Raw genomic sequence first — 26,073 nt, 5'->3', positions numbered from 1 at the left:
TTCCGGGCCAACCTCAGGTATATGCAATATCTGCAAAAGGGTTTCTAGAAACTGTGTAGTAGTCACTCTAATCATGAATGAAATCCTTCTGATAAAATTAAGTGAACTACTTACCATACAGTAGATAAAATTGGAATGAAAATGCAACTATGAGAAAAAATAAACTTCTCTGCCAGTCTACATGTTTCTAAAGCCAGGTATGTGCATCAGGTTCACCACAGACAAGATATTTAATTGAAGTGAATGCTCCAGACAAGTTATAACCATTGTTTGTTTTTGCTTTACCACTTATGGATTGTCTGGGGAGACAAACCATGGGCCTAGGCTGAATATAGCACTGAGCCAAACTGTGGCGTAGCTCTGGTAGCAGCAGGACTGGGGAGTAATGTAGTGGCTGTGATAATTGTTCCAGGAACTTGCACGTTTGTGCTAAGCGATGGTTTGGCATAGCATTAGGTGAGAAATGAACCTCTGAAAGTAGTGAGACTTCTTGGTGCCTATTGAATGTCTCTGATGAGCCTACATCTCTTTCCCCCAGCTGCAAGTTGGGGAATGATGGGTTCAATTTCCCAGAATTTAGTGCAATTTATAACCTTGATCTTTTGGAAGAGGAAGGTCTGGAGAAGAACACCGTGAGGCAGTGATATTAAATGACAAAATGTTATTAGAGACAAAAATATACTTATCTAGAAAAGTTCCAGTTACTACCATTTACATTTTATATAAAACATGCAAACTGTACTTATAAGGTAATCTTGGGAAACTTTCACTGAAGCAAGAGACATTCTTGAAAGCTCTACTGAAAAGAAAGCAAAATGAATATAAATGAATGTGACAGGCTGTGCAGGGAGAATGCTCATTAGCATTTGTAAAGGTCAGGGCTCGTTCCCAACATGGATTAAAAGCACTATTCCTCAACTTAATCTCCAACAGGTAAAAGAACCGGAGACTCACAGCAACTTCAATAACCCTTTGGAAATGTCTGTTACTGCACAGAAATAGATTTGATTTGAATAAAAAGGAAGAATAAGGGTTTTCAGTCTTAGCTACATCATTTTCAATGAACTACTATCTAGTTATAATCCCACCTACTCAACTCTTAAAACTGCAATTCTATGCATATTTTATTGGGAGTGCACCCCATTGAACATAGTGGGACTTACTTCTGAGTAACCATGCATTGCACTATAAGCATAATATTACATAATTAGTTGGGCACAGCAAGCAGCATTCACGTTTTGAAGTTCATCTGAACTGAAAAAATCACACACTCCATTTCTGTAATACAGACAAAAAATAATTTTAGCCATCTAATTTTACTGATACACATAATAACTCAGTGGGACTAACAGCAAAAAAAAGTGCTTGTGTCAGCATCACAGTGCAACTGGCACACAACTTTTCACATTTAGATTGGTGAAATGTAAGCTATGGGTGATTGTCAACTAAGGCTGCAATACAGTACACATTTACCTGGGAGGTAAGTCACCTTGAACCCCATGGAGCTTAATTCTGAGTAGACATGTATTGGATTGCAGCCTGTTATACTCAGGACAGACCCACTAAAATCAATGGACCTAAGTTAACTGATTTCAGTAGGTGTACTCTGAGTATGACTTAGTTGGCTACCATCCTGCATCCATGCATGAAACTAAAGCTGTATCTATTTTTACATACTTTTATTGGATTAAGATTTTGTTTATAAAAGTTACAAGACTGTACAAGATACCACCATAAAAAAATTTAAAATAAAAAGGTGACAAAGGGAAAGGTAGAGATACTGGGCAGGAGAATGACAGGGAAGATAATAAATAGGGATCATTATATATTCTATAAACACTGTACAAAGGATGCACTTTTAACAATAAAACTCAGTTCAGTAAAATTCTCAAGCAAAAGTTTACGTATAGGCTGATCAAATCTTTAAATATCTGTCCATATGTTGGAGGGTATCGTAGGAGGCATGTTGAAACACAATGTGCTGTCAAATCTTTGGTCCATTAATGTACTGAATGGAATGACAACTCTTACCAGTGCTGCAATATGGGCTTTTGGCCACCAAGAGAGGCTGGAGCTAGCTATGGTGGCCATCCAACAGACCCCATCCTGTTGCATATACATCAGCTAAATGCTTATACATCAGCTAAAATGAAATGTTTCCAAAACCAGATTAAGGTGGACAAAAATTCAGTCCAGAATTGTGTAACACATCACATGCACTAGGGATTGCTCCTTCATCTTGTGACTTCAAGCAAAAGTGGGCTATCAATAAGTTTTTGTTGAATGTCTGTGCCCCACAAGCAGCTTTGTATGAAGAGCCTCCCCTCACTTCAGGGAAGGTGATCTCTCTTTGACTGAAGTCATGTAGGGTGGGGGTAGAGCTAATAAAGTTCAACAGAGAACAGGATATGGGGGAAGATAACTTCAGAATCTGCTACAGCAGGGCCTTCTCACTCCCCAAGGCAACCAAGTGTCCTTTGGGAAGGACGCTGCACTCTTTCTATATTTTGGCATTATTTTAATAATAATAATAATAATAATAATAATAATAAACTAGGATCTACCCAAGGGTTTCCCCAAAGATTGATACAAATGAGAAAAGCTGGTATTTGAGAGCATTTACTACTCCCGAAAACAGTTTTACAGCATAATTTTAGGCATGTCTACTCAGAAGTAAATCCCACTGAGTTCAATAGGACTGGATCCTAGGTAATTGTGTTTAGGACTGCAGCTGCAAAAACTGAAGGGGAAGGGCGGTAGCTCATTGGTAGAGCATGCAGAACATCCCAGGTTCAATTCCCAGCATCTCGGTGCAGAGCTGGAAGACTCCAGTCTGAACTCCTGGAGAACTGCTGCAAGTCAGTGTAGACAGTACTGGGTTTGATGGACCAATGGTCTGACTCGGTATAAGGCAGCTTCCTATGAAGAATGAAATCTGATACCTCATATTCTCCTGAGTAAAACGGGATAAATCACCATCTACACGGTGTTCAGTCCTAGTGACTTCAATAGTGATTCTCAAGTTCTGAAAAAGCTTTATTGATCCAGACGCTGTAGGAAACAAAAGACTTTAACGGTTGTTGTTTTTAAATTTACATCAAATAAACAGTTCGCCAAAATCCTGGGGAAGCCTTCTACAAGCGTATTACCAAGGCGGCAGGCGCATGCGTACAAAATCTGAAAGAAAGTCTCGCGGTATTCAGAGTTGCGAGATGTTATGTGGGCTATGGCGACTGAAAATTGAAAGGTTATAACATGGGGGGGGGACTGCTGTTCTCGCTGACCTGTTTTCTTTAGTTGGTTATGGCGGCAGCGGCGACTCCCCCGGCGCACTGGAGTCGGTTTGAGCAGGAGCAAGACCTGACATTACGGGACCTGATCCGGCGACTAACTGGCCTGGACGGGCAGAGCTGGGAAGAGGCTGGCCACTTCCAGGCGGCGCTGAACTTCGCCTGGTCCAACTTCAGGTCCGTTAGCCGGGGAGGGGTATGCCTCGAGCCCAACGCGGAGGAGGAGCGGCGCGTGACCTGTTACCGGTGCCTGCCTTCGAGCGTCATCTTTGTTGGTTCAGAACAGCCGTTCAGGAGGGCTCCATTCCCGGCCAGTGTAGTAGAGGAACGTGCCCCTGAGAAGCTCAGTTATAAGTGGCTTGATCATTATTTGTGCGTTGGGTCCAGATTTAGTCATGCTGAAGGAGAACCCATTGACTTCAGTGGGTTAGTCTAAATATGGCTAAAGCTCGGTCTAGCTTCATTTATTTAGTGCGCTTGTATCCCACCCTCCTCCTGTCATGGTGGCGGAAACTCGAAGATGCCCTATATATGGTTCTGAGGGATGGGGAACTTGTGGCTGCAGAGCATCTGCTTTGCAGGGCAGAAAGTTCCATCTTCATTCACCCTATCTCCAGACAGGGCTGCTAGAGACTCCGGTCTCAAATTCTGAAAAGTTGCTGCCAGTCATTGTGGACAATAATGAGCTAAATAGATCAGTGGTCTAACTGTGTATAAGGCAAAATCGTATGCTCCCATTTAATTAGACCCTTTATTAAGAACCATGAGGAGTAGAATCATACTTCTAAGGAAAAGCTGTAGCTTTGCATGAAGTGGGCCCCAGGTACAGGTAAGGTTGGGAATGTCCCTTGTTTGAAACCATGGTGAGCTCCTGCCAGTCAGTGTAGACAGTTCCTGAGCAAGATGGACCAATGGCCTGACTTGGTATAAGCTGGTAAATTCCTGTACTGTTGGACTACAGCACCTATCAGCAGTTGTAGTTAGAAGTAAACTGACAATGTTTAGTACCTGTTGAATTCTGAGAAGAGGTGGGTAACTGTAAATCTGGTTCTAGGACCATGGGGACAATTTTCTTTTAAAGTGATGATATTAGGATGCATCCCAGCAATCTGGAATATAGGAAACTCTTGTGGAGGTGAAGGGAGCATCTAGTCCTTTCTCTCCCCCTTCCCTCTTTCCCCCCTTTTCATATCTTTCCCATCATTTTTAAATTTCTCTCTGTCCTGTCGTGTCTTTCTAAATGTAAATGTACTGCCTTCAAGTCGATTCTGACTTATGGCGACCCTCTGAATAGGGTTTTCATGAGGCTGTGAGGCAGTGACTGGCCCAAGGTCACCCAGTGAGCTTCATGGCTGTGTGGGGATTCGAACCCTGGTCTCCCAGGTCATAGTCCAACACCTTAACCACTATACACACTGGCTCTCTTCCTGTCTTTCTACTAACTAAATTTTCTCTGTTGTGATGATGGATATACAAATGGATGTATGAATATGGTTGATTGGATGTTATGAGCCTTTTATACGAACAGCTTAATTTAGAGGAATGTTAGTTTATCACATTTATATTCCATCTTGTCTCCTGAGGTCGAGGTGTTAGTCATGGTTTTTCCCCTTTCCCTCCATTTTATCCCCACAAAAACCTGGTGAGGTAGGTTAGGTTGACAGAGTGTGATTGGCCCAGGGTCACCCAGTGAGTTTTGTAGCTGAGTGGGGATGTAAACTTGATCACCTAGTCAGACACTCTAACCTAGTCTGTCACACTAGCTCTCTTCTGTAAGGTTGAAATTGTAAGGACAGTGTGGAAGAGAAGGAGAGATGAAAGTGAAGATGAAAATACATTCTTAGAATAAAACCGTAACGTGAGGCAGGAACTCTAAATTGGAAACACTTGGGTTCCTTTGCTTATATTCCCATGAACATAATGATCAGCCTAGCAGTTTGCCATGTGCTTAGGATGAGTGGCTCGTCAAATCCAAAGTTGAATATGCTGTGTGACACAGGCAGGCTAGTAAAATGTTTTGGACTGGTAACCTTGAGCGTGATGTATATCTTTGTTAAATTTATATACCACCGTTCCTCCCAGAAGGAGCTCACTTGCTTTTTAGATATGGATCAGATGTGTGCATCTGGCAGACCTACCGTTCCTTGGTAGTACAAGCCTCTCTGCCCTGTTAGTTTTTCATTCCCTTCTTTCTCTTGGCCGTAGAGCAGGGGTTCCCAAACTGTGGTCTGCGGACCACCACTGATCCATGAGCTTCATTCAGGTGGTCCACAGCATGTCTGTGAACTTCTGGTTGAAATCACATGAAATATTTATATTGAATTTTATTTGTAGTTTAATTGCTACTTTTCTTTCATATATACTGTATTTTACTGTATCACAATTTGAATTCACAGCATAAAGCCATCAAAATTGTACAACAGTGGTTCGTAACCTTTTTTGGGTCATGGACCCCTTTGAGAATCTGATGAAAGCAATGGACCCCCATAAACAAATTAAAAATACAATTTATTTTATTGCATTGGAAACTGATTTCTTTTTTGCGCCCAGTTCATGAATCCTCTGAAGCCTATCCATGGACCCTATAGGGACCCATGGATCACAGCTTAACAACCACTTGCGTACAAGATAAAACCAGAATAAATCACATAAGCACAAGCTCTAAAAACAATAAAATAATTTCAACAAACTCTAAAAATGATAATATCATCCATGTTAATTCCAAAAACAACAACAAAACAGTTTCATCATATATAATTGATATTCTGTAAAAGACTGGGTTATACCTTAGGAAAAGTCTTCCTAAACAAAAATGCCTTCAGTAGGCACTCAAACATCCTCAAGTTTAGGCGTCTGTTTGATTTCGGCTGGAAATTGGTTCCAGAGAGCTGGACCTGCAACACTAATAATCCAGCTTCAAATATGGGCTAAGTGCACCTCTGGGGCATATGGTACTCTCAGCAGTGTCCCATTTGAGGAGTGCAGTTGCAGAGCAGAGATGTAGGTGTTCATCATCTAACATTGAGTTAGAAAGTATTCCTTGATCTAATTTGTGTTTCTCAGTTGCTATTTCTTTTTAAGCTTCTCTTTTGATTTAAAATTTGGTGCTTCTGGGACAAGTTTTTAAAAAAATCTTACTGGTATTTGCCAGCATAGAAAAGAATAAAACTCATGCACTTGATAACACAGTAATAAGAAACAGGAAAATTACAAACTAAATAATATGCCATGACTTAGTTACACAGAAATAGTTGCATTTCCTTTGTGGAACAAGTTCTTGAAGCGATTGGTGGCTGCTTACATGTGGAAAAATTTTCCTTTAGCTCCCATGTAACTTTCTAGGAATGAATTTGTGATTGGGACTTGACACGGATCTAGCATCTTCAGGAATTGTGCCTGGAGCCAGTTCTGACTGCTGTTTTTTTATTTATGGATACTTTTAAAATGCAATTTCATAACTACTAAATATCATGTTGGATTCAGCCTATGTATGTGCTCTCTTGCTCTCCTTAGGCTGCTTGCTGCCTCAGTGTATTCTGAATCCTCCAGAGCAGCAGCTTTAACTGTGCCCTTAGAATGCTCATTTCACTTCATGCTTGAAAGGTACAAACAACAAATAGCTAAATTATTCCCTCTATTGATGATATTCAGGCTGTGAGTGCCATTGCTTATGTAGCACCCACTTACAAGAGGGAGGTATCAACAGACCCAAGGCTTGCAGGAGAACCCCTCCCCCCAACAATCTGTTGAGGACTAAGTGTGATCAGTGGCCATGGAATGCTGACTGATAGAAGAAAAAAAAAATGAAAATTGAAAACCTGGGTGGCTTGGGGTGAGGGGGAATAGAGTAGGAATGCTCTACACTGCAACATTTTGTTGCAAGGTCTTGTGTACCCTACACCAAAACTGCTGAAAAGGTAAATGCTTAACTTGTATCTTTCTCAGCACTTTCTTATATGCGTGATACAATAGGTATTCCCTCTTTTTCTCTCTCTAGGTTTCATCGATTTCTTGATGTCAGCAGTCACAAAGTGGACAAAATAATAGAGGGGTAAGACACTTCTATTTTTTATGACACTGGGTTTTCTTTTGACAGATTCACTGATAAGTACTTAATCTTTTAATGCAGAATATATGAAAAGCTGATTGTTCACTCAGACCTTGTTAAAGCTGCAAGTTGGAAGGATTTAACGGAAGAATTTCTGAATTCACCTCTTCCAGCCACAGAAGGAACAAAGGTATGCAGTTTAGAAGATAATGTTCATTTGTGTTATTCTTCCATACTTTTGTTCTGAGGCTAACCATTTGGAAACATAAAGCAATTTGAAACTTGTTCAGTTTTTATAAACCATTGTTTGCTGCATTCTTTATTATTGAAGTATGTATGTATTGGGCTAGTCCAGAATAATGCTTGGGCTCACACGCTTCTCCCTTCCTTATGCTAAAGAAACATCTTAACTATGTTTTGTTGAAATAAACCAGCTTCATACTTTAAAACTCTGGCTTGTTTCAACAAAATATAGTTAATATTAGTAACGGTTTGTCAGTTAAGTCAACACAATAAGCTGTGGTTAGGCAAAAATGAAAGCAAATGCTTCCATTCTCCTCATTGTGGTCAAGAAGGGGGAAAGTGGGTGAATGAGTCTGAAGCTCATTGTGGCTCATTCATGTGTTGTTAGTTGTGATGTCTTAACGCTGCTATTGTGTGCACATTGCCAGCATGCCATTTCCATGTGGCATGTTAGATACTTAAGAGGCAGATAGGAGGCAGATAACACTACAGATGTAGAAAGAACCTGCTGGATCACACCAAGGGTCCATCTAGTCCAGTATCCTGTTCAACAGTGGTCAACCAGATACTTATGGGAATCTGCCAGCAAGCCGAACATTATTATATTATTATTATATTATATTTATTAGTCGCCCATCTGGCTGGTTATCCAGCCACTCTGGGCGACGTACACAATAAGATACATTCAACATTAAAATATTAAAATATAAAAACCCCAACAGTAAAAGCTTAACCCAACCCAAAGGCTTGCCTGAAAAACCAGGTCTTTAAAGTCCGGCGGAAGCTCATCATCGAAGGGGCATGGCGGAGATCATTTGGGAGAGAATTCCACAGGGTGGGGGCCACTATTGAAAAGGCCCTCCCTCTGGTCCTCACCAGTCTAGCTGTTTTAACCGGTGGGATCGAGAGAAGGTCTTCTGAGGCTGATCTTGTTGAGCGGCATCCCTGCCGATGCTGGAGGCGCTCCTTCAGATAGACTGGTCCAAAACCATATAGGGATTTAAAGGTCAGAACCAACACCTTGAACATGAGGGCAACACTACTCCCACCTCTTGTGCTTTCCAGCAACTGGTACTGTGATACTAGAGGTGGTACACAGCTATCATGACTTGTAGCCATTGTTAGCCTTATCCTCCTAATTCACTTTTAAAGCCATCCAAGCTGGTAGCCACTACCTGTTGCGGTAAAGAATTGCATTAACTATGTGCTTGTAAAGAACCACTTTAGTTTGTTAGTCCTGAATCTTCCAGTGTTCAGCTTCGTTGGATGGCACTGGTTTGCAGCTGATGCTGACTGTTCCCCCACAGATGTCCTCAGAGGACATGTGCATATCTAAACTGCACACATTAGGCTTGCGGGTGTACTTCTTCAGGCACTACTTTATTGGTCCATTTGATGCATGATGCTGGCAGCCTGGAAGGAAAGGGTCTGGGATAAATATAAACCCTGGATAGCCATCCAGACCATAGGCTTTCCATTGACTAACTGGACACAGTCCTGCTCTGTAGGCATCCTGATCACTTACTGAGGAGAAACTCAGGGGAGAGCTGACAACTTGTGCCACAAGTTTTGAGAAATCAGTCACCCCAGTATGGTCCAAGCCCTCCCACCGGCTGTAGAAAAAAAAGAGCCAACAGAAGGCATCATCCTCACCTTCCCATGTGACAACTGTGCCTGCTGCCATCTTAACACTGAGAGTTCTATTGGAGTAAATCTGATAGGCTAGCCCAGGTTTGCAAACATTGTTGCAGTGAATCTTATATTTGGCCATAGCTCAGTGGTATAGCATCTTTTTTACATGGAGAAGGTCCCAGGTTCAATCCCCAGCATCTCCAGGTAGGGCTGGAAAAGAATCAGTGTAGACAGTACTGAGCTACATGGAACAATGGTCTGACTTAGTGCAAGGCAGCTTCCTATGTCCTATTAGGCAGAACTGATAATGTACTGAAAAAGAAAAGAGCAATGCCATTATGTGCTTTGAAATTTCAAAAGGAGGGATGCTCTGTGGAAGATTGCAGATTGCTTTAAGTTCCTAGTATCATTCTCCAACAAAAACGGAGATATGTAATTACCAGTTTTGCTGTGATGGGGATGTAGGGAGAGAAGGTTTGTACTTTCTTGGTCCATTTGATGCATGTATAAATGGGAGTGTGGTGAGGATGTGGCTAATCAGTGTACTTGTACCTCTGTAGGACACCCTACTAATACTTTGAGAACCCCAGCAATAGGACATTTTCAGAATGTGGACACCCCACCCCCACCCACCAACAATAGCAAGTTATTTTCAACACATGGCTAAGTTTGTGTTCAAGTTCATTTCTTGGTGTGATGCTCCCAGGATCCCTCACTAGGCCCTGTCACTGAGTGGTCACTAATTCTTCAGCTGCTCCATTCAGATTTCTCTCAGAATACCTGATACCACCACCTACTGACTTCCAGGGAGCAGTAGGATTCTCTCTTTATATTATTACTTAAGTACATCTACACCAGGCGTGTGGGGTGAGATATATTTGTCTGAGAATCCACACAGATCAGAACATAAACAGTTGAACATAAACATATGTTTAATTATGTGAACAAGTAGTCCTGTATGTATATAGAAAATTCATCTAGTTTTCGTTTCCAGATCTGACATAAGTTTCTCTTGTTTCATAGCAGCTACTTAAACTCTTGTATATTCTTGAATGTCTCCTTTATCTCATTTCCCCCTCTGATTCTCTGCCCTTCACACCCACACTCTCCACTCTAAATGTCATTCCCCAAAAGACACTACCAATCACTCTTAACTCTGCTCAACATTCCAGTCTCTTCCTGTCATTCTTCCTTTTATTCTTCTGTTACATTTGATAAAACAAAGCAAATATTTAGCTTTTGCCTTCTTACCAAAGTGTGTGTCTATGCAGGAAGCATTTTGTGCTTAGAAACATCTGAATGTATTATTCAGAACTTGAATTGCTTGAACAACCGGAAGCTTACCATGAAGCCAGTTAGCTGCTTTCCAGTATCATGGTCAACTTGTATAGACTAAAAGCTGTTATGAAATACAGACTTTGGCTGATTGAAATACGCTATTATACAGACTAGTGTTTTGTTTCTTATGTGGTTTTGTATCCTGATTCTGTTCCTATTAAGATGTGTGATAAACTGAAGCTGCTATTTCATATTTCTAAATATACTATTGTACTAGAATTCCTTCACTGAATTACTTTTTCTTTCTGTTTAAGACAGATACCCATTATGCCATACTCTCTCTTCTGCTGTGCTTATCTGATTCTCCTTCCAACACCAGTTATGCAGAAAAACCGAGAGAGAAAGAAGTGGGTAGGTTTTAATAAATAGAATCCACAAACCAGGAATTAAGTAGAAAACCTGGTGTTCTTCCTTTTTTGAAATCTTTTTATAACCTGTTTGTTAAACTCATATCAATTCCTTTTTTATTTTGTGAATTACTACTGTTAGATTGTTCATGTTCATTGAAACTTTACTCCTATTTAACAGTTCAAAATATCTCGGTACTGCAGTAGTTTAGCCTACTTACATAATCATCCTGTGCTCTGAAGAAATGGGGATCACTGGAGAGGCAGTTGAAAATAAGTCAGTATAGTTCTTATTTTCTTTTTTAATCTAGAAAAAGAAGAATTTGATTGGGGAAAATACTTAATAGAAGATGAAGAATTTGATTTTGGTCCTGATTTAGAAACACCGGTAAGTAATACAGAACGCTGCTTTATAAAGTCACAGGATACATTGGCAAAAAGTGGCAGACTATATACTGTTCTGTTAATCCCTCTGTTTTTAATATTTATTATTCATATATTTAATAATTTATAAACTAATTTATTTTTATTATTAATAGTGAAAACCAATTGTCTACATTTGCACATCATGCTAAGCCAACCTATGGCTTAGTGTGAATGTGCAATGTGCTGCCTTCCAATGAGGAGCATGCTTTTCCCTGGGCTTTTTAGGTCCACTACCTCAACAGTGTTGGTGAAGAGTGGTGGGCTTCATGTCCCTTTGATCTAAATCAGCAAGGCAATTCTATTGCCTTTAGTGTGTTTGAATTCTGTTAGAATTTATTAAAGGGATTGCTAATACTTTGAATTATGATCTGATTCAGACGTTAGGGTATACTGTAATATATTTTATAAAAGTAATTTTATTTCTTGTCTAGCAGATTGTTTCTTTAAATCTAGACGAATGCATCTATCTTGAATTAAATATACTTAGTGTGTTTATGTTTTACAGGAGTGGTCTGAAGTTAGTGATGATGAAGAAGATACTGAACCTTTGAGTAGAGAAGACTCTGGCATTCAGGTAGACAGGACACCACAAGAAGATCAGGATCAAAACAAGAAATCAGTGTCTCATGGCACCTGGAAAGGTTTGTTTTCCAAAGCTTTCTTCATTTTGGTAGAATTTTTATATCAGGCTGGAGCATATTAGTTGTTGTCATGTCGTTTATTGCTGTTGCTTTAAACTTTGTGCAAGTTTGTATTACTAGTATTGAAACTCAAGCTGGCAAATGTAAAATAATTGCAGGGTTTTTTATTTACTTAGGAAAGTAGCACCACTTGTATCACTTAGTTGTCTTGTCTATGCAGATGCAAAACTGGCTCTTTGATCATTGTAGTTAGCAAATTGGAACAAGCTTCAGGAACTCATATTCCTTCCTAAAGTGAATTCCCTTTTAAATCATGGCTTAGTGATTTGACAGCAAGACATTAAATACAGCTAAGGCTTAACACAGGATCTGTAATGGATGTTATTTTCCATATGAGTCCGGTCCTCACTGTGGGTTGTAGCTCCACCTATCGTGCGAAGGCAAGAATGATTTTTGAAGTCAAGACTAGGGGCGTCAGGCCCCTCCCATTCTCCAGTTCATTCTTGCCTTCGTACGAACAAGATTGAGATATCCATAGCGTAGCACTTAGCTAAGTCTTTCGTATTTGTTTGTGTATTTGTTTGACAGGGTGCAGAGGTGGTGTTACGTGTGTGTCTCCCAAGCCCTTTCCTTCCCCTGTCTTGTGTTTGACTGCTTGATTGAGTTCATTCCCTGTATCCGGGCAGTTTGTTTTCCCCGGTGATTGCCTGACGGCCCCTACAGCGACCGTGGCTGTGGTTCTCCACGTCCTTGGCCGTTTCCAACTTTTTCTCCCCGGGCTCTCGCATCCATCTGGAGCTCGCGGCTGTTACTCTGCAGTACCGGCTTTTCTGTGCCCCTCGAGCCGCGTTCCGTGGCATCCTCGGAGAGACCGTGGCTGCGGTTCTCTTTCAGGCGGGAGCTTGCGGCTGCGGCTCCCTGCCTTTCCCCGCCAACCGACTTTAGCCTGCCTGGGTACTACCGTGCCCCACGGGAGCCTGCGGGTGCGACTCTCTCTTGGCGAGGTCTTATCCTTGAGCTCAGCCTCACTCCGTGGCTTCAGATCCCGCCGCGGAGAGCTCTGCAGTCGGTGGCGGTGGCTGCTTGCCCCTGCTACCTCGCTTGTCACAGTGTTCTCCTGGCCGTTCCCTCCTGGGTTTTTTTCAGAGCCGCTAGTGCGGCTATCGGCCCCGCGGCTGCTGCTGCGAGACTGTGCTGGACAGCCCCTCCCCCAGTTCGCTAGCATACGGCGGCCATTACTCCTTCTTCGCCATTTTTTGACTAGTTTTTCCCACTCTTTTTACGGGCGCCATTTTATTTGCGCCCTTTTTCCCGCCCTTTTTGTTACTCTGCAAAGCTAACTGTATGTGTGTTGTAGACAGGCTCCCATAGACTCAGGTCTCCTTACACACGAATTTACAACAATTTTAACCTAGACTACTGTGACTGTATCATCAAGGCTGTGGCTGTAATCTCAGGTGCTGAACTGTACAGCATTATATTGATGCCAATACCATAGTGCATCCTGCCCCCTCTGTGGCCGTGTACCAACCTGAACTATATACTGTACATCCTGCCCCCTCTGTGGCCGTGTACCAAGCCTGAAATCCAGCCTACAGCATTATATTAATGCCGACATAGTGCATCCTGCCCCCTCTGTGGCCGTGTACCAACCTGAACTATATACTGTACATCCTGCCCCCTCTGTGGCCGTGTACCAAGCCTGAAATCCAGCCTACAGCATTATATTAATGCCGACATAGTGCATCCTGCCCCCTCTGTGGCCGTGTACTAAGCCTGAAATATAGACTGTACATTCTGCCCCCTCTGTGGCCGTGTACCAAGCCTGAAATCCAGCCTACATCATACTAACGCTGATACCATAGTGCATCCTGCCCTCTCTGTGGCCGTGTACTTAGCCATCTGCCAGTGTATCCTACCCCTCTGTGGTCGTACACTGTGCCTATTCGGGTCCCTACATCCTGCCCCCACTGTGGCCGTGTACTGCACCCAAAGTGAATACAAGATGGCAGATCAGCCAGGCATGTCTCAAACAGCCAAGCCGCAACCTTCTAAGGCAACTAAGACTAAGCATGCTAAACCACTGGCTAAGACCAAACATCTTTCCACTCATAGCAAACCAAAGCGTCCACGCTATGCTTCTGTGCCGACCCCCTCCACAGCAGCGCAGGAGCACATAAGAGATATATTCCATTCACCTGCTGCTTCTTCTGACGAGGAGGACTTTGCTGGCTTTCCTACTCAGCCTTCGCTTAACCAGCCTCCCTCCAGGTTGCCACCCAGGACTTATCCTCCGGCTCAACCCACGGAGCCAGTTACCCAGGCACAAACATCTGTTCCAACAGCTACTCAGGCACAAACATCTGCTCCAATGGGGCTGCAGCTGACCCATGATTTCCTTTCCCAACTTCAAGGCATGCTGTCATTTTTCACCCAAATGCAGTCACCACCACAAGTCCCTGCCATACCTCAATGCACTAGGGACCAACGTGCGTGTCATGAAGCACACCCTTCCTGCTCCCCAAATCCCTTTGATGTAGCCAGAGGCAGATGTATTGACGAAGCTTCGTATGGGGAGGAGTCAACCTTCACTGACCACGTTGAAGGAGATGACTGGAGTGACTATTCAGAACATGAGGAGGATACATCGTATCGCCTGTTTAATGCCTCAGACTACCAGCCCCTGGCGCGCAGGGTAGTTAACACCCTTGGTCTCCAAGCTGCGCCTTCAACATCTACCACTCCAGCTATCAAAGGGGCCAAGGTCCTCAAATCTCCTGCACCTACTGAGCACTACATCCCGGTGCCGGACCCCATTGCCAAACTGGCCTCTGAAGAATGGTCTCATCCATTCCAAACTCGCCGCTTCAAGAACCTGGCTGACAAGCTTTATGCCCTAGCTCCGGACTTTGCCACCAAGCTAGCCGTCCCTGGCATAGACGAACCAGTCGCTAGCCTAGTTTCACAATCTCTTTTGCCCAGGGAAGGAGAATCCCAACTAAAGGACGCTACTGAGCGACGACTAGACGTCGCCCTCCGCAAAAATCATGAGGCCACCGCTTTCTCCATACGTGCCTCCGCATCAGCCTCCGTCTTCTCCAGAGCAACTATGATGTGGCTGGATGATCTTCTAGAGGACACTAACCCAGATCCTGTCTCCCTCAGAAGGTCACTGATAAAGTTGCTTAAGACAGCGGCGTTTGTGGCTGATGCCACTTTGGATGCCACTCAACTGGGGGCACGAGCCATGACGGCTCAGATAGTTGCTCGACGGACCCTCTGGCTTCGCCACTGGCAAGCCGACTCTGTGGCCAGAATGAATCTGTCTAGGGCTCCTTACTCTGGATCTCTACTCTTCGGCGAGGAAGCTCTAAAGGCAGTGCTGGTTGACCCCAAAGACGCCCACAAACCGGTTTTGGCCACTGTCAAGAACATCGACCACAGGCCTTTCAGGCGACTTCCTCCCTTCCGCACTAACCAGCCCTTTCGAGGAACGTGGCCAGGAGGACGAGGCCGCGACTTCAGATCATATGACCCCAATTCCTTCAGGGGATCCTGGAACCGGCGTTTCCAGGGTAGAGGTCAGTACCAAGGGCGCAGGGGCACCTCATCGTCCTCATACAGGGGAGGGCCTCGCCAATGCAAACAGTATTAACACACTTCCCGTTGGTGGCAGATTACTTAATTTTGGAGACCAGTGGCTGCGCCTCACTACAGTCTCCTGGATCAGGGAGCTTTTCTGTTATGGCTATGTAATAGAGTTTTGGGCGACCCCACCAGACAGATTCCATCCGTCCCCTTGTCCAAGGGCACCAGCCAGGCACAGCATCATGCAGACAGCTATACAACACCTCTTGGACATAGCGGCAATAGAGCCAGTCCCCACAACTGAGAGGTCGGAAGGGGTGTACTCCCTCCTATTTGCGGTGCCAAAACGAGATTTATCATGGAGGGCGGTATTGGACCTCGAGTTCGTCAACCGTTTTGTAATATATCGCAGGTTCAAAATGGAATCACTCCATTCTATTTCGGAGAGTCTGCATGAAGGAGACTTCCTGGCTTCTATCGACCTTAAGGAAGCGTATCTCCATGTGCCCATTTGCATAGCCCACAGAAAGTTTCTTCGGTTTGGCTTTGGCCACCAGCACTTTCAATATAGAGCGATGCCGTTTGGCCTCTCCTCTGCTCCAAGAGTATTTACCAAAGTGCTACTCATTCTAGTGGCTTATCTCCGGATTCAAGGGGTTCATCTCTACCCATATCTGGATGATCTGCTAATACGGGCAAAATCTGAAGAGCTGGCTCATCATCATTTAACGATCACCCTCAATGTCTTGCAGGCCTACGGCTGGCTTGTCAACTTCGACAAAAGCCATCTTCAACCAACCAAATGCCTACTACATCTAGGGGCGATGTTGGACACCCTGCAGGCAATGATATTTCTGGCTCCAGATTGCATCACGGCCATCACAAACATCGCAAGGTCCCTGATGCAACAAACATCCGCAGACGTCATGCTTCTAGCCAGGGCGCTTGGAATGCTCATCTCTACCATCCATATTGTGCCATGGGCTCGAGCCCACACTTGTCACCTTCAGTGGACTTTGTTGCCCTTTCAACAGGACATCGCCAGCTCCAGCCATCGCAAAGTTCACTTGAGCCCCGCTCTGTGCCTCTCCTTCCGCTGGTGGATGAGGGTCCAACACCTTTCCAAGGGCATGCTGTTCAGAGAACCCCGCAGAACTGTTGTAACCACAGATGCCAGCCTCATCGGCTGGGGAGCCCACTGCAACTCCCAGTACGTTCAGGGGGTTTGGTCCACCGCAGAGCAGACTCAAAGCATCAACTGGCTGGAGCTAAAGGCTGTCCACTTAGCTCTACGTCATTTTCAGTCTCTGTTCCCTTTGGACCATGTGTTCATTCAAACAGACAACATGTGTGTAAAATCACATTTGAACAGACAGGGGGGCACCAGGTCTCGTCCTCTGCAGGACTTAGCCTCCCTCATCTTTGTCTGGGCAGAACAACATCTACAATCCCTGAAAGCAGAACATCTCAGAGGGATTTGGAATGTGACAGCAGACTGGCTCAGCAGACAACAAGTTTTTCCGGGAGAATGGAAACTTCATCCAACCATTTTCCATCGCCTTCAGTGTCGGTTCGGCGCATTCTCAATCGACCTGTTTGCTTCCAGTCGCAATTCCAGCTTCCCAGGTACTTTGCCCGATATCTGGACTCAACAGCGGAAGCAGTGGATGCGCTATCAACACCGTGGCCACAAGGTCTGTTGTACGCCTTCCCTCCAATACCAATGTTAGCCAAAACATTGAGGAAGGCGCGAAGCGAGAGGGCACAGCTGGTCCTGATAGCATCATTTTGGCCACGCCGACCGTGGTTCTCGGACCTTCTTGCAATGTCAGTAATGGATCCTTGGACAATCCCAGTCAGGCCAGACCTTCTATCACAGGGTCCAGTATGGCACCAGGACCCCACTTGGCTCCACTTAACAGCGTGGCGTTTAAACGGGGACATTTGAGGTCGGCTGGCCTGTCTGACGCTGTTATTGATATTATCTTGGCCTCGAGAAGACCATCTACCACTCGGATTTACCAACATACTTGGGTGGCTTTCTCCAAGTGGTGCCAGTCCCACCACCACGATCCATCCCAGGCCACCATGCAACAGGTGCTAAAATATCTCCATAACGACTTCATGATGGGGCTTAGACCCAACACCTTACGTCGACATGCCTCGACTTTGTCGTCTATTCTATCAGTTTCCTCTTCTGGTGCGACTGTTGCCTCACATCCGTTCATCAAAGGTTTTTTGAGGGGAGTCGCCCTACAATCTCCGGCTGTTGTCCATCGGTTTCCCTCATGGAGTTTGCCGAAGGTTCTGCAGGCTTTGCAACGCCCTCCGTTTGAACCCATCAGGACTGTGCCTCTACGTATGCTGTCCTTCAAGGTCTTGTTTCTGATCGCAATCACATCTGCCAGACGAGTTTTGGAGTTGGGCGCATTGTCTTCTGCTCGCCATCTCTGCGTCTTCCATAAGGACTCTGTTGTACTGAAGACTGATCCTTCCTTCCGTCCCAAGGTTGATTCAGTTTTCCATTGCAACCAGGACATTGTTTTGCCTTCCTTTTGCCCGAATCCTAACCATCCTCTCGAGAAGGCTTGGCATTTGTTGGATGTCCGGAGGGCTCTCAAGACCTACCTGTCCAGGACTCAGGATATCAGAAGGACCGAGTCTTTGTTTGTATCCTTTAATCCAAGGTCTATGGGGCAAAAAGTAGCTAATTCCACTTTATCCGGCTGGTTGCGGGCTTGTATTGCTTTAGCTTATGAATCCCTTAAGCTTCCAGTTCCAGCTAGTATAACTGCTCATTCAACTTGGTCAGCGGCTACTACGGCTGCTTTTGCTACCAACGCTCCTGTTGCTGATATCTGCAGAGCTGCAGTCTGGTCTACCCCACACTCGTTTATAAGGCATTATAAAATAGACCGTTATGCCTCTGCTGACGCCTCTTTTGGCAGACGAGTGTTGCAACAGGTTCTTAATGAGGATTAGCATGTGGGTGGTCCCTCCCTATTATGGGCTGCTTTGGTACATCCTGCAGTGAGGACCGGACTCATATGGAAAATGGACCATTGGTCTCACCTGAAGGGTGATTTTCATATGAGTACGGTCCTCACGACCCTCCTAGTTGGAGGATGTATAGATATTTTACTAAGCTGTTATATATTCCTGTTACGCCATTATATTTAATTTTAAGAGTGAAGTCAAGATTTCTAGTTCTGTTATATCGCTATGTTCGAGTCATGTTATTATCCATGTTACTATTGTGTTATTTTCCTGTTGGCAGGCCTGTTGGCCTTGTTACTGTATTTTTAGATATTTCTTCTTAGACTCGCTGTGAATGAACTGGAGAGTGGGAGGGGCCTGACGCCCCTAGTCTTGACTTCAAAAAACATTCTTGCCTTCGCACGATAGGTGGAGCTACAACCCGCAGTGAGGACTGTACTCATATGAAAATCACCCTTCAGGTGAGACCAATGGTCCATTTTTTTTTATTACGGAAATATATATTATGAATAAATATATCATACAAAAGTAATATACACTAGCCTACATCTATAACAACTTTTACCAAAATGTTTTTAGGGGTATTTTTTTCTACCCCAAGCTACATTACACTGTATCTCAGGAAAATCAAATGTCTCAAGACCAAACAAAGGGTGTGGTGTTGGTAGAAGTCTGATGGCGAGAGTGTAATGCTCGTGCACTTCCCTCCAGTAACAATGCCAGTAACAAAAGGCAGTGTATAGGCACTAGCCCCAAGTCCCGTCAGTGAAATAAACATAACTTGAACAGAGGAGGGGCAGAACCATTCTGCTCAAGCCAGCACTGTTCCTCAGCTTTGATGGGGCTAGTAGTAGTCTTCAGGTGAGAAGTACTCCCTGACACATTACTGGTCTCCACCGTATGCTTCAGATTTTACTGTGCCTTCAAAGCATATAGTAAGTGATAGCATTGATATGGAAGGAAAGAATGCCATATGCTCATGATTGGCAGTCTGACTCCATCTCATTTGCCACTTCATCCTATCTTACTGACTGGTAAGATGGGAAGACATGGATGGGGTTGTCCTAAGCACAGACTTGTGTTTCAGGAAGCATTTATCCATTAGCCCTGTGTCTAATGGATGAATGCAAGTTCCATGTGTCATGAACCTGTAATGGTCATGAGTTATTAAAAAGCTGATGACAATACTTTGGTTCCAGAAAGGGACTCTGGGAGATGGTTATAGTCAGAAAAGACAGGCCTTGCCAATTTGTAAAGTTAAGTTTCATTTTCCCAGCTGAAGACGGTTAGAAGAAGCCTTAACAAGCTGCACCTGTTTATCTTTGCTGATTAGCAAGTGCCTGGCACCCAAGGTCATCCTTGGCCTATGCAGTTGGAAAACATCGTTGGGAGGGGGGCCTGAAGGCGCGAAAATGTGAGAAACATCGAGAAGAAAGTTACATCAGTCAATTCCTGATTGGTCAATTAATCTTGGACCGTTAGGATCTTTTTCCCTTAAGTATAGGGCTAGGGACCCATAGCCTTTGTTCTCTGTTCTCTGCCTATGCTGACTGGCACCAGAGTTCCAAACCTTTTCTGCCTTATGGTTCCTGGGGTTGCTTATGGGAAGGCAACCTATGTCTGGTTCCATTGCTTTATGTTGAACATCCATCTCTCTTAGGAGAGGTGCCACGCAACCAACTACCTCGTATGTAAGTAGTTAGGTGAGCTAGTTTATTATTTTCTTGTTGTGTGTATGAATTCTCTTGTAAGAACCTAAACCCCTGTTGGGTGAATGGTCTTAAAGGATTACTTGCTGCTATATGATATGTGCACTTATATATTTTAATAAAGCTACTTCTATTTAACCTGGTGTGTTCATTTGAGAGAAGGGGTGGTTCTAAATTCAGTGTTTTGACCCAATCTCAGTCACTCACTACCAAAGAGGGTTAAGAAGTTAAAAGCTTGGATTTTAAGTGTTAAACCAGAGGTGCCTGGCAAGGAGTGTAACTGTGACTCTTGCCTTTTAGGACCTTGGTTTTATATACCTTCTGGGCTCAGAGATCCCCTGGCTCTGAGTGGACCAGTATACAGGGGTGGTGGCAGCCTACCTTCTACCTTGCAGGGTTGTTGTGAGCGTACACAGCCTTGGCAAGGGTGAAGTAATAGCTTTTCGGTTCCAGTCTCATTTCCCTAAGGGTGGGGGTCTGAGCCTGATGCATGTTCCCGGGACCCTGAGGGTCGGGCGGGCATGACACCATGTATGTGCCTAAGACAGTTGGGGGAGGTGCTGAGGAATAAACCTTTCCCTCCCCACAATTTTTGGAGCTCCCCACTTCTTTAATATACATCTTCAAAAGCAGTAACAAATATTGATATTACTTGTACACAGCAGATAAATTTCTGCTTAGGTGTCATGATATCCTGCCTTTGGAGGCCTCTCTTTGTAGTAGGAGGGGTTAAGCTATGGCCAAATCGCCTTTTGAGGGAGTTGCTTGGCCCAAGAACAAAATGTGGTAGCATCGTGTCAGCTGTTGGACATTTCCCCCTGCACCATGCTCTTTTCACTGCATGCTTGTAGTTTGTCTCAAGATACTTTCATAGTTGGAGAGTTCTTATGCTCTTGCTTAGAATAGAAGAGATGACATTTCGTAAGTGCAGCTTCCTCGGCAAGCAGTAATCTTAGTGGCTTGAGTCTGAATTGTTTTCCTGTGTTTATTATCTTAATTATTATGATTTATTTTAATTTATTATTAATTTATATCCTGCCTTTCTTCCCAAAGGGAGCCCAGGGCAGCAAACAACAAGTGATAAAACCCTTTAAAAATAATTTAAAAAGAAAAAAACCCTTTCTGTTCCTGGTTTGTGAATTTTCAAATTGACATCTGTTTCATGCCTTGGAGCACCTGAGATTTAGGACCCTATATACACTTACCTGGGATTAAGCCCATCTCTATGTATAGGATTGCTTTGTGACTTATATTCTAATGTTTTCCCTTTTATGTAAATGGAAACATTTCACTGGAATGAAATGCCTTGTCTACAGATGAACCTGATGCACGTACCTGGCTGGAGCAACATGTAGTTGCCCAGTACTGGACAGGCAGAGGAGTCCGTTTTCCCCATAGTTTGCATATTCATTCCAATTTAGCTGCAGTATGGTAAGTAGTTCAGTTAATTTTGTGTTGAAAGTATTTCATTCATGATCAGAGTGGTTAGTCCGCTACAATTTCTAGAAACCCTTTTGCAGATGTCATTGCATGGCATAAAATGCTATTTTGAGTTGGTCATTCCTTTCTATACTTTCTCTGATTGTTTTGTGCAAGTATCTGTGTTATAATGATAAAATTGAATTCAGTGTATACCAAGAACCACTTTGATTCATGAAGAATTACAATACTTCTTGAACTGTGCTATTCTTATGTAGTAAAGGTGCTTAAAGATGAGGTTTGCAATTTTAATATAGTGAGCATCTGTGAGATGAAGTAATACATTTAAAATACATATTCAGAGGGCTTTTCAGTCTACAATTGGAGTAGTTAATGTGCATTTTAATTTTTTATATAGGACAAATTATTCCTTTGATTCCATAGTTCCATAAGTCCACTGGAGCTGCAGGAGAGAAGCAAATGACAGGAATAATATTTTATATTTACCAATAATGTCAGTTGTTATAAAATAATGATGGTTTTTCCCTGTAGGGAACAGCACTTATATAGTAGTGATCCCTTGTACATGCCGGAAGAAAAAATTCTTGTCACTGAAACACAGGTCATTCGTGAAACAATTTGGTAAGTAGCAAGATCAAAGAAGTCGACACCTTAAATTTGTTTAATGTTCAGTCATGGAATACTCAACATTCTGCAAGTCTTCACAAATAATATTCAGATTCAGAAAAGTGATTATGCTATTCCTTATTTCAGCATCATCACCTGTAATAGCAATTCTATTATTGACATTTCTTATATTTCTTATGCCATGGCTTTAAAAGGAATTTAATGCTTTGCATTGCTTTTGAAACGCACAGAAAAATTCTAAGTGTCATCTCAAGGTAATAGCTGCAGGAGTGCTTCTCAAAGGGCTTTGCTGCCTTTCTTGTGTAAATGTCATTCATTTCAGTGTGAATTTTGTCAGTGGGGGTAAAATGAGAATTGTGTTACCCAAGGTCAATGCTTGAGGGAAAATAGTTTAGTAATATGAATATTTGTATAACTTTGAAAAAGAAGCCCCTTGTTAATGAGGTCTAAAAATAACTTATCTGAGATATACCTTGTAAAGTTGAGGCCACTTTATGAAATGCTGATGGAGAAAATTACCACAATTTTCCCCAAATGAATGGTGGGCCACTATAACAATGATATAATCCAAAGGTATCATATTGAAATCAATGAGACTTGCAAAGCCTAATGTTTGTCTGGGGACTTCCTGAATACATCCTATCTTTTATATGTATAAAGCTATTACTTCAGTTTTAAAAAGCCAACGTGTACTATATCAGACATTCTAAGTCTGTTGTTTTTATTTTATAGGCTGCTTTCAGGTGTAAAGAAACTCTTTATATTTCAGCTGAATGATGGAAAGATTACTGTGAGAAATGACATCATGGTAACCCATTTGACCTACGTAAGTTAAGTGATCAACCTAGATCTGATTCAGTACTAAATCTAGGTACAAAGAGACCCTGCTTTTGATACACGGAAATAGGGTTGTGTGCAAAAGATACCTTCTGAGTTTCTATATAGGGGCATTTTTTTCTTAAAAATATATTTGTTTTGTAGAACTCATTAAGATCAATGCTGGAGCGGATAGCAGCATATGGACAAGTTGTATTTAGGCTGCAAAAGTTTATTGATGAAGTCATGGGTCACAGCTCAGAAAGTGGAATGCATGGAACTATTTCCACTCCCAAGAAATCTGCAGATGCCCCATTTAGAACCTATCAAGCTTTCATGCGAGCCCTCTATAAATACTTCATAAGCTTCAAAGAGGAACTTACTGAAATTGAGAGGAGCATAATAAACAAAGGTAAAAAACTTTACATTATAGTAGAAAAGTCTGCATAATTCCTAATCTGTTGTGAAAGTATAAGCTGTGAATATATATGTGAATATGTATTTCTGTTCTATAGATGCAACAATCACTCTTTCCATAGTCATTGATCAGTTGTCACATCGACTAGCACAGCTGAATGTACTTCATAAAATTTTTAGCACTGGAGTTGCAGAAGTACCTCCTGACACTCGCAATGTTGTAAGAGCATCCCATTTGCTTAATACATTGTACAAAGCTATCCTTGAGTATGACAACGTTGGGGAAGCCTCTGAACAAACGGTATGGAAGCTCTTATTTTATCATGATTCCTCAAGAGGAAAAAATGTTATGCTTTTGTCAGCTGAATACCAGACTTATAAATGCTTTGGTTCACAAATGGTAGTTGTAGTGTTCTCCTATTCTCATACTATCTATTCCACAAAGCTGGAAATCTATTATAGGCAGTTCAGCACTAAGCTCAGTGCAGATTCCCTGGTATGCAGCTTCCTACAGTTTAGTGGAATACATTGGTTTTTATAGGTTATTTGTAGATCTAGGCCAAAATGCACAGCACCATGTGGAGTGTTCAGTTTGTCTGTGGGAAGTCATTTCGTCACCCCACTCCTGGTAGAGTGCTTCCTGGAAAGCCACCCTGAAGGTCAGGAGTCTTCTAGAGCAGTTCCACAGGAAGCTTAACAGGCTGTTACCGGAGGGAAAAATTGCCTGCAGTCATATGCAGAAATGCTTTGTACGTGTGCCTATGGACATCTCTGGTTCCTGGGTTGTATATCTTAAGCACATTGGGGAGGATATATATTCATGAAATATTTATAAAACATCCAATAATCCTCTTTGAAATTTCACTGCAGGTCTCCCTCTTGTTTTCTCTTTGGGTTGAAACAGTAAGGCCGTATTTACAGACGGTGGATGAGTGGATTGTCCATGGTAATTTATTTGATCCTGCTAAAGAATTTATAATTCAGAGGTAGGGATAATGAACCTCTCTTGAATATATTGGAGTTCTTAGGGCGGAGAACACTGGTTAGATGCTAGTCTTTGACCCCAAAAGCAAGACTGTATGTGTAAGGGACTTTCTTTTCTTGCTAGCTAACTACTTCCTGTACAGTCACACTTTCATCTCCATCCAGCAAAAGAAACCCTATGTGTATATGCAGCTGCAGTCAAAACAGGCAGCAGCTTTGTGATCTTTGTTCATCCTCAGCAAGGCTGAGACACACCCAAGAAACTTGGGCAATTGTAAGTTAATAAAATGTCTAGCAAACTTTAGGATAAACATTTCAATGAAAACATATTCTTTAAATGTATTGCAGAGTTATGTATTGCAGAGGGCTATGATATGCACCTTGTAAGTGAACATTGTTTAATTTTGTGCGGATAATATCCTCTGAACATAAATTGGAGAAAAGAGAGTTTGGGTTGTTTTAGTCACGAATATGCGGGCTGCAAGAAACACATAGGCAAGTCTTCTACAAGTGTTTATCCTTGAGATTCCTTTTATTCAGTGTTCCTCCTTAAGGCGTTTGTAATGTCATGGCTAGTTTGTGTTTCTTAAAATGTTTCACTACAGTTACTTGTATTGAAAAGGCTTGCACAGCTATGTGCAGGTATCTAAGAGATTACACATTTTGGCTGTTGATTTGTACATCCTAATTCTAAAAACTCAATATTTTCTCAATCAGAAGGTGGTGTTCAACTACATACTTGTGTGGGGAGAACGACTTCTGCTTGTGCAATGGGACTTTCCTCCTCTGTTCTCCCCCTGCGTATACCCTGTGCTGTCTCAAATCTGTTCCGGAAAGTTGGGGGTGTCCCAGAACAGGCTTAGGAGGAAAGAGGGAGAATTTTCCATTGCACCACGATAAATGCTTGTGCTGATAGAACATTCACTTTAGCTCTACGTTGAATCTAGCCCAGAATGTTTATATTACCCTCATGAGGGTTCAGAGCTGTTTATGTCGACCTTGAACTTAACCGATTCCCCTTATAGTTTTTAGTTTTGTAGTAGAGAATTCTTCTCTAACTTGATAACCTGCTTTAGACTATTTTCAGTAATAGTCATGATATAAAGAACAGAGAAGCAATTATAGTTTCATAAGGGAAAAATTAATAACTGCATGTCTGTCTTTGCAGAAACAAAAATGTTCCAGTTAACCACAGGGATTTCTGGTATGCTACCTACACTTTGTATAGCGTATCAGAAAAGACAGAGAATGAAGAAAAAATGAGTGATAATGCCAGTGCCAGTTCTGGCAGCGATCAGGCACCCTCAAGTAGACAGCACACCATGGTCTCGTTTCTGAAACCTGTACTAAAACAGATCATTATGGCTGGAAAGTCTATGCAGTTGTTGAAGAACTTGCAGTGCACAGATGGCTCTTCTCAGCAGGCTTCATCAAGAGGTGAAAATGGCTGTTGTGTAAAATGCTATTTTGCCATGTAAATGTTAATACTATAAGTCTTGGTTTTCAGCAGCATTCACCTCTCTATATTGC

The 26,073-nt window shown here is 42.8% G+C and overlaps 1 protein-coding gene across 2 annotated transcripts in view; it reads left to right on the top strand.

Moving 5' to 3' along the window:
• Positions 1-3,190: 3,190 nt before the first annotated feature.
• The window catches only part of TUBGCP5 (tubulin gamma complex component 5), a 42,013-nt gene continuing 19,130 nt past the window's right edge, over positions 3,191-26,073 (top strand). Inside the window, exons 1-14 of one of the 2 annotated variants that reach the window (XM_061626971.1) lie at positions 3,191-3,536; positions 6,804-6,893; positions 7,288-7,341; positions 7,420-7,528; positions 10,806-10,902; positions 11,210-11,286; positions 11,830-11,965; positions 21,576-21,690; positions 22,231-22,320; positions 23,059-23,152; positions 23,308-23,554; positions 23,658-23,860; positions 24,430-24,545; positions 25,712-25,980. In XM_061626971.1, coding sequence (XP_061482955.1) covers positions 3,304-3,536; positions 6,804-6,893; positions 7,288-7,341; positions 7,420-7,528; positions 10,806-10,902; positions 11,210-11,286; positions 11,830-11,965; positions 21,576-21,690; positions 22,231-22,320; positions 23,059-23,152; positions 23,308-23,554; positions 23,658-23,860; positions 24,430-24,545; positions 25,712-25,980 — 1,930 coding nt within the window. In that variant the 5' untranslated portion in view covers positions 3,191-3,303. The remainder of the gene's footprint in view (positions 3,537-6,803; positions 6,894-7,287; positions 7,342-7,419; positions 7,529-10,805; positions 10,903-11,209; positions 11,287-11,829; positions 11,966-21,575; positions 21,691-22,230; positions 22,321-23,058; positions 23,153-23,307; positions 23,555-23,657; positions 23,861-24,429; positions 24,546-25,711; positions 25,981-26,073) is intronic. The other variant, XM_061626972.1, reaches the window with a different exon arrangement.

The sequence above is a fragment of the Rhineura floridana genome, chromosome 5 (assembly GCF_030035675.1).
Source record: "Rhineura floridana isolate rRhiFlo1 chromosome 5, rRhiFlo1.hap2, whole genome shotgun sequence".
Lineage (NCBI taxonomy): Eukaryota > Metazoa > Chordata > Lepidosauria > Squamata > Rhineuridae > Rhineura > Rhineura floridana.
Note: the sequence above shows the minus strand (reverse complement) of the source record. Positions and strands in the feature narration are given on the sequence as shown.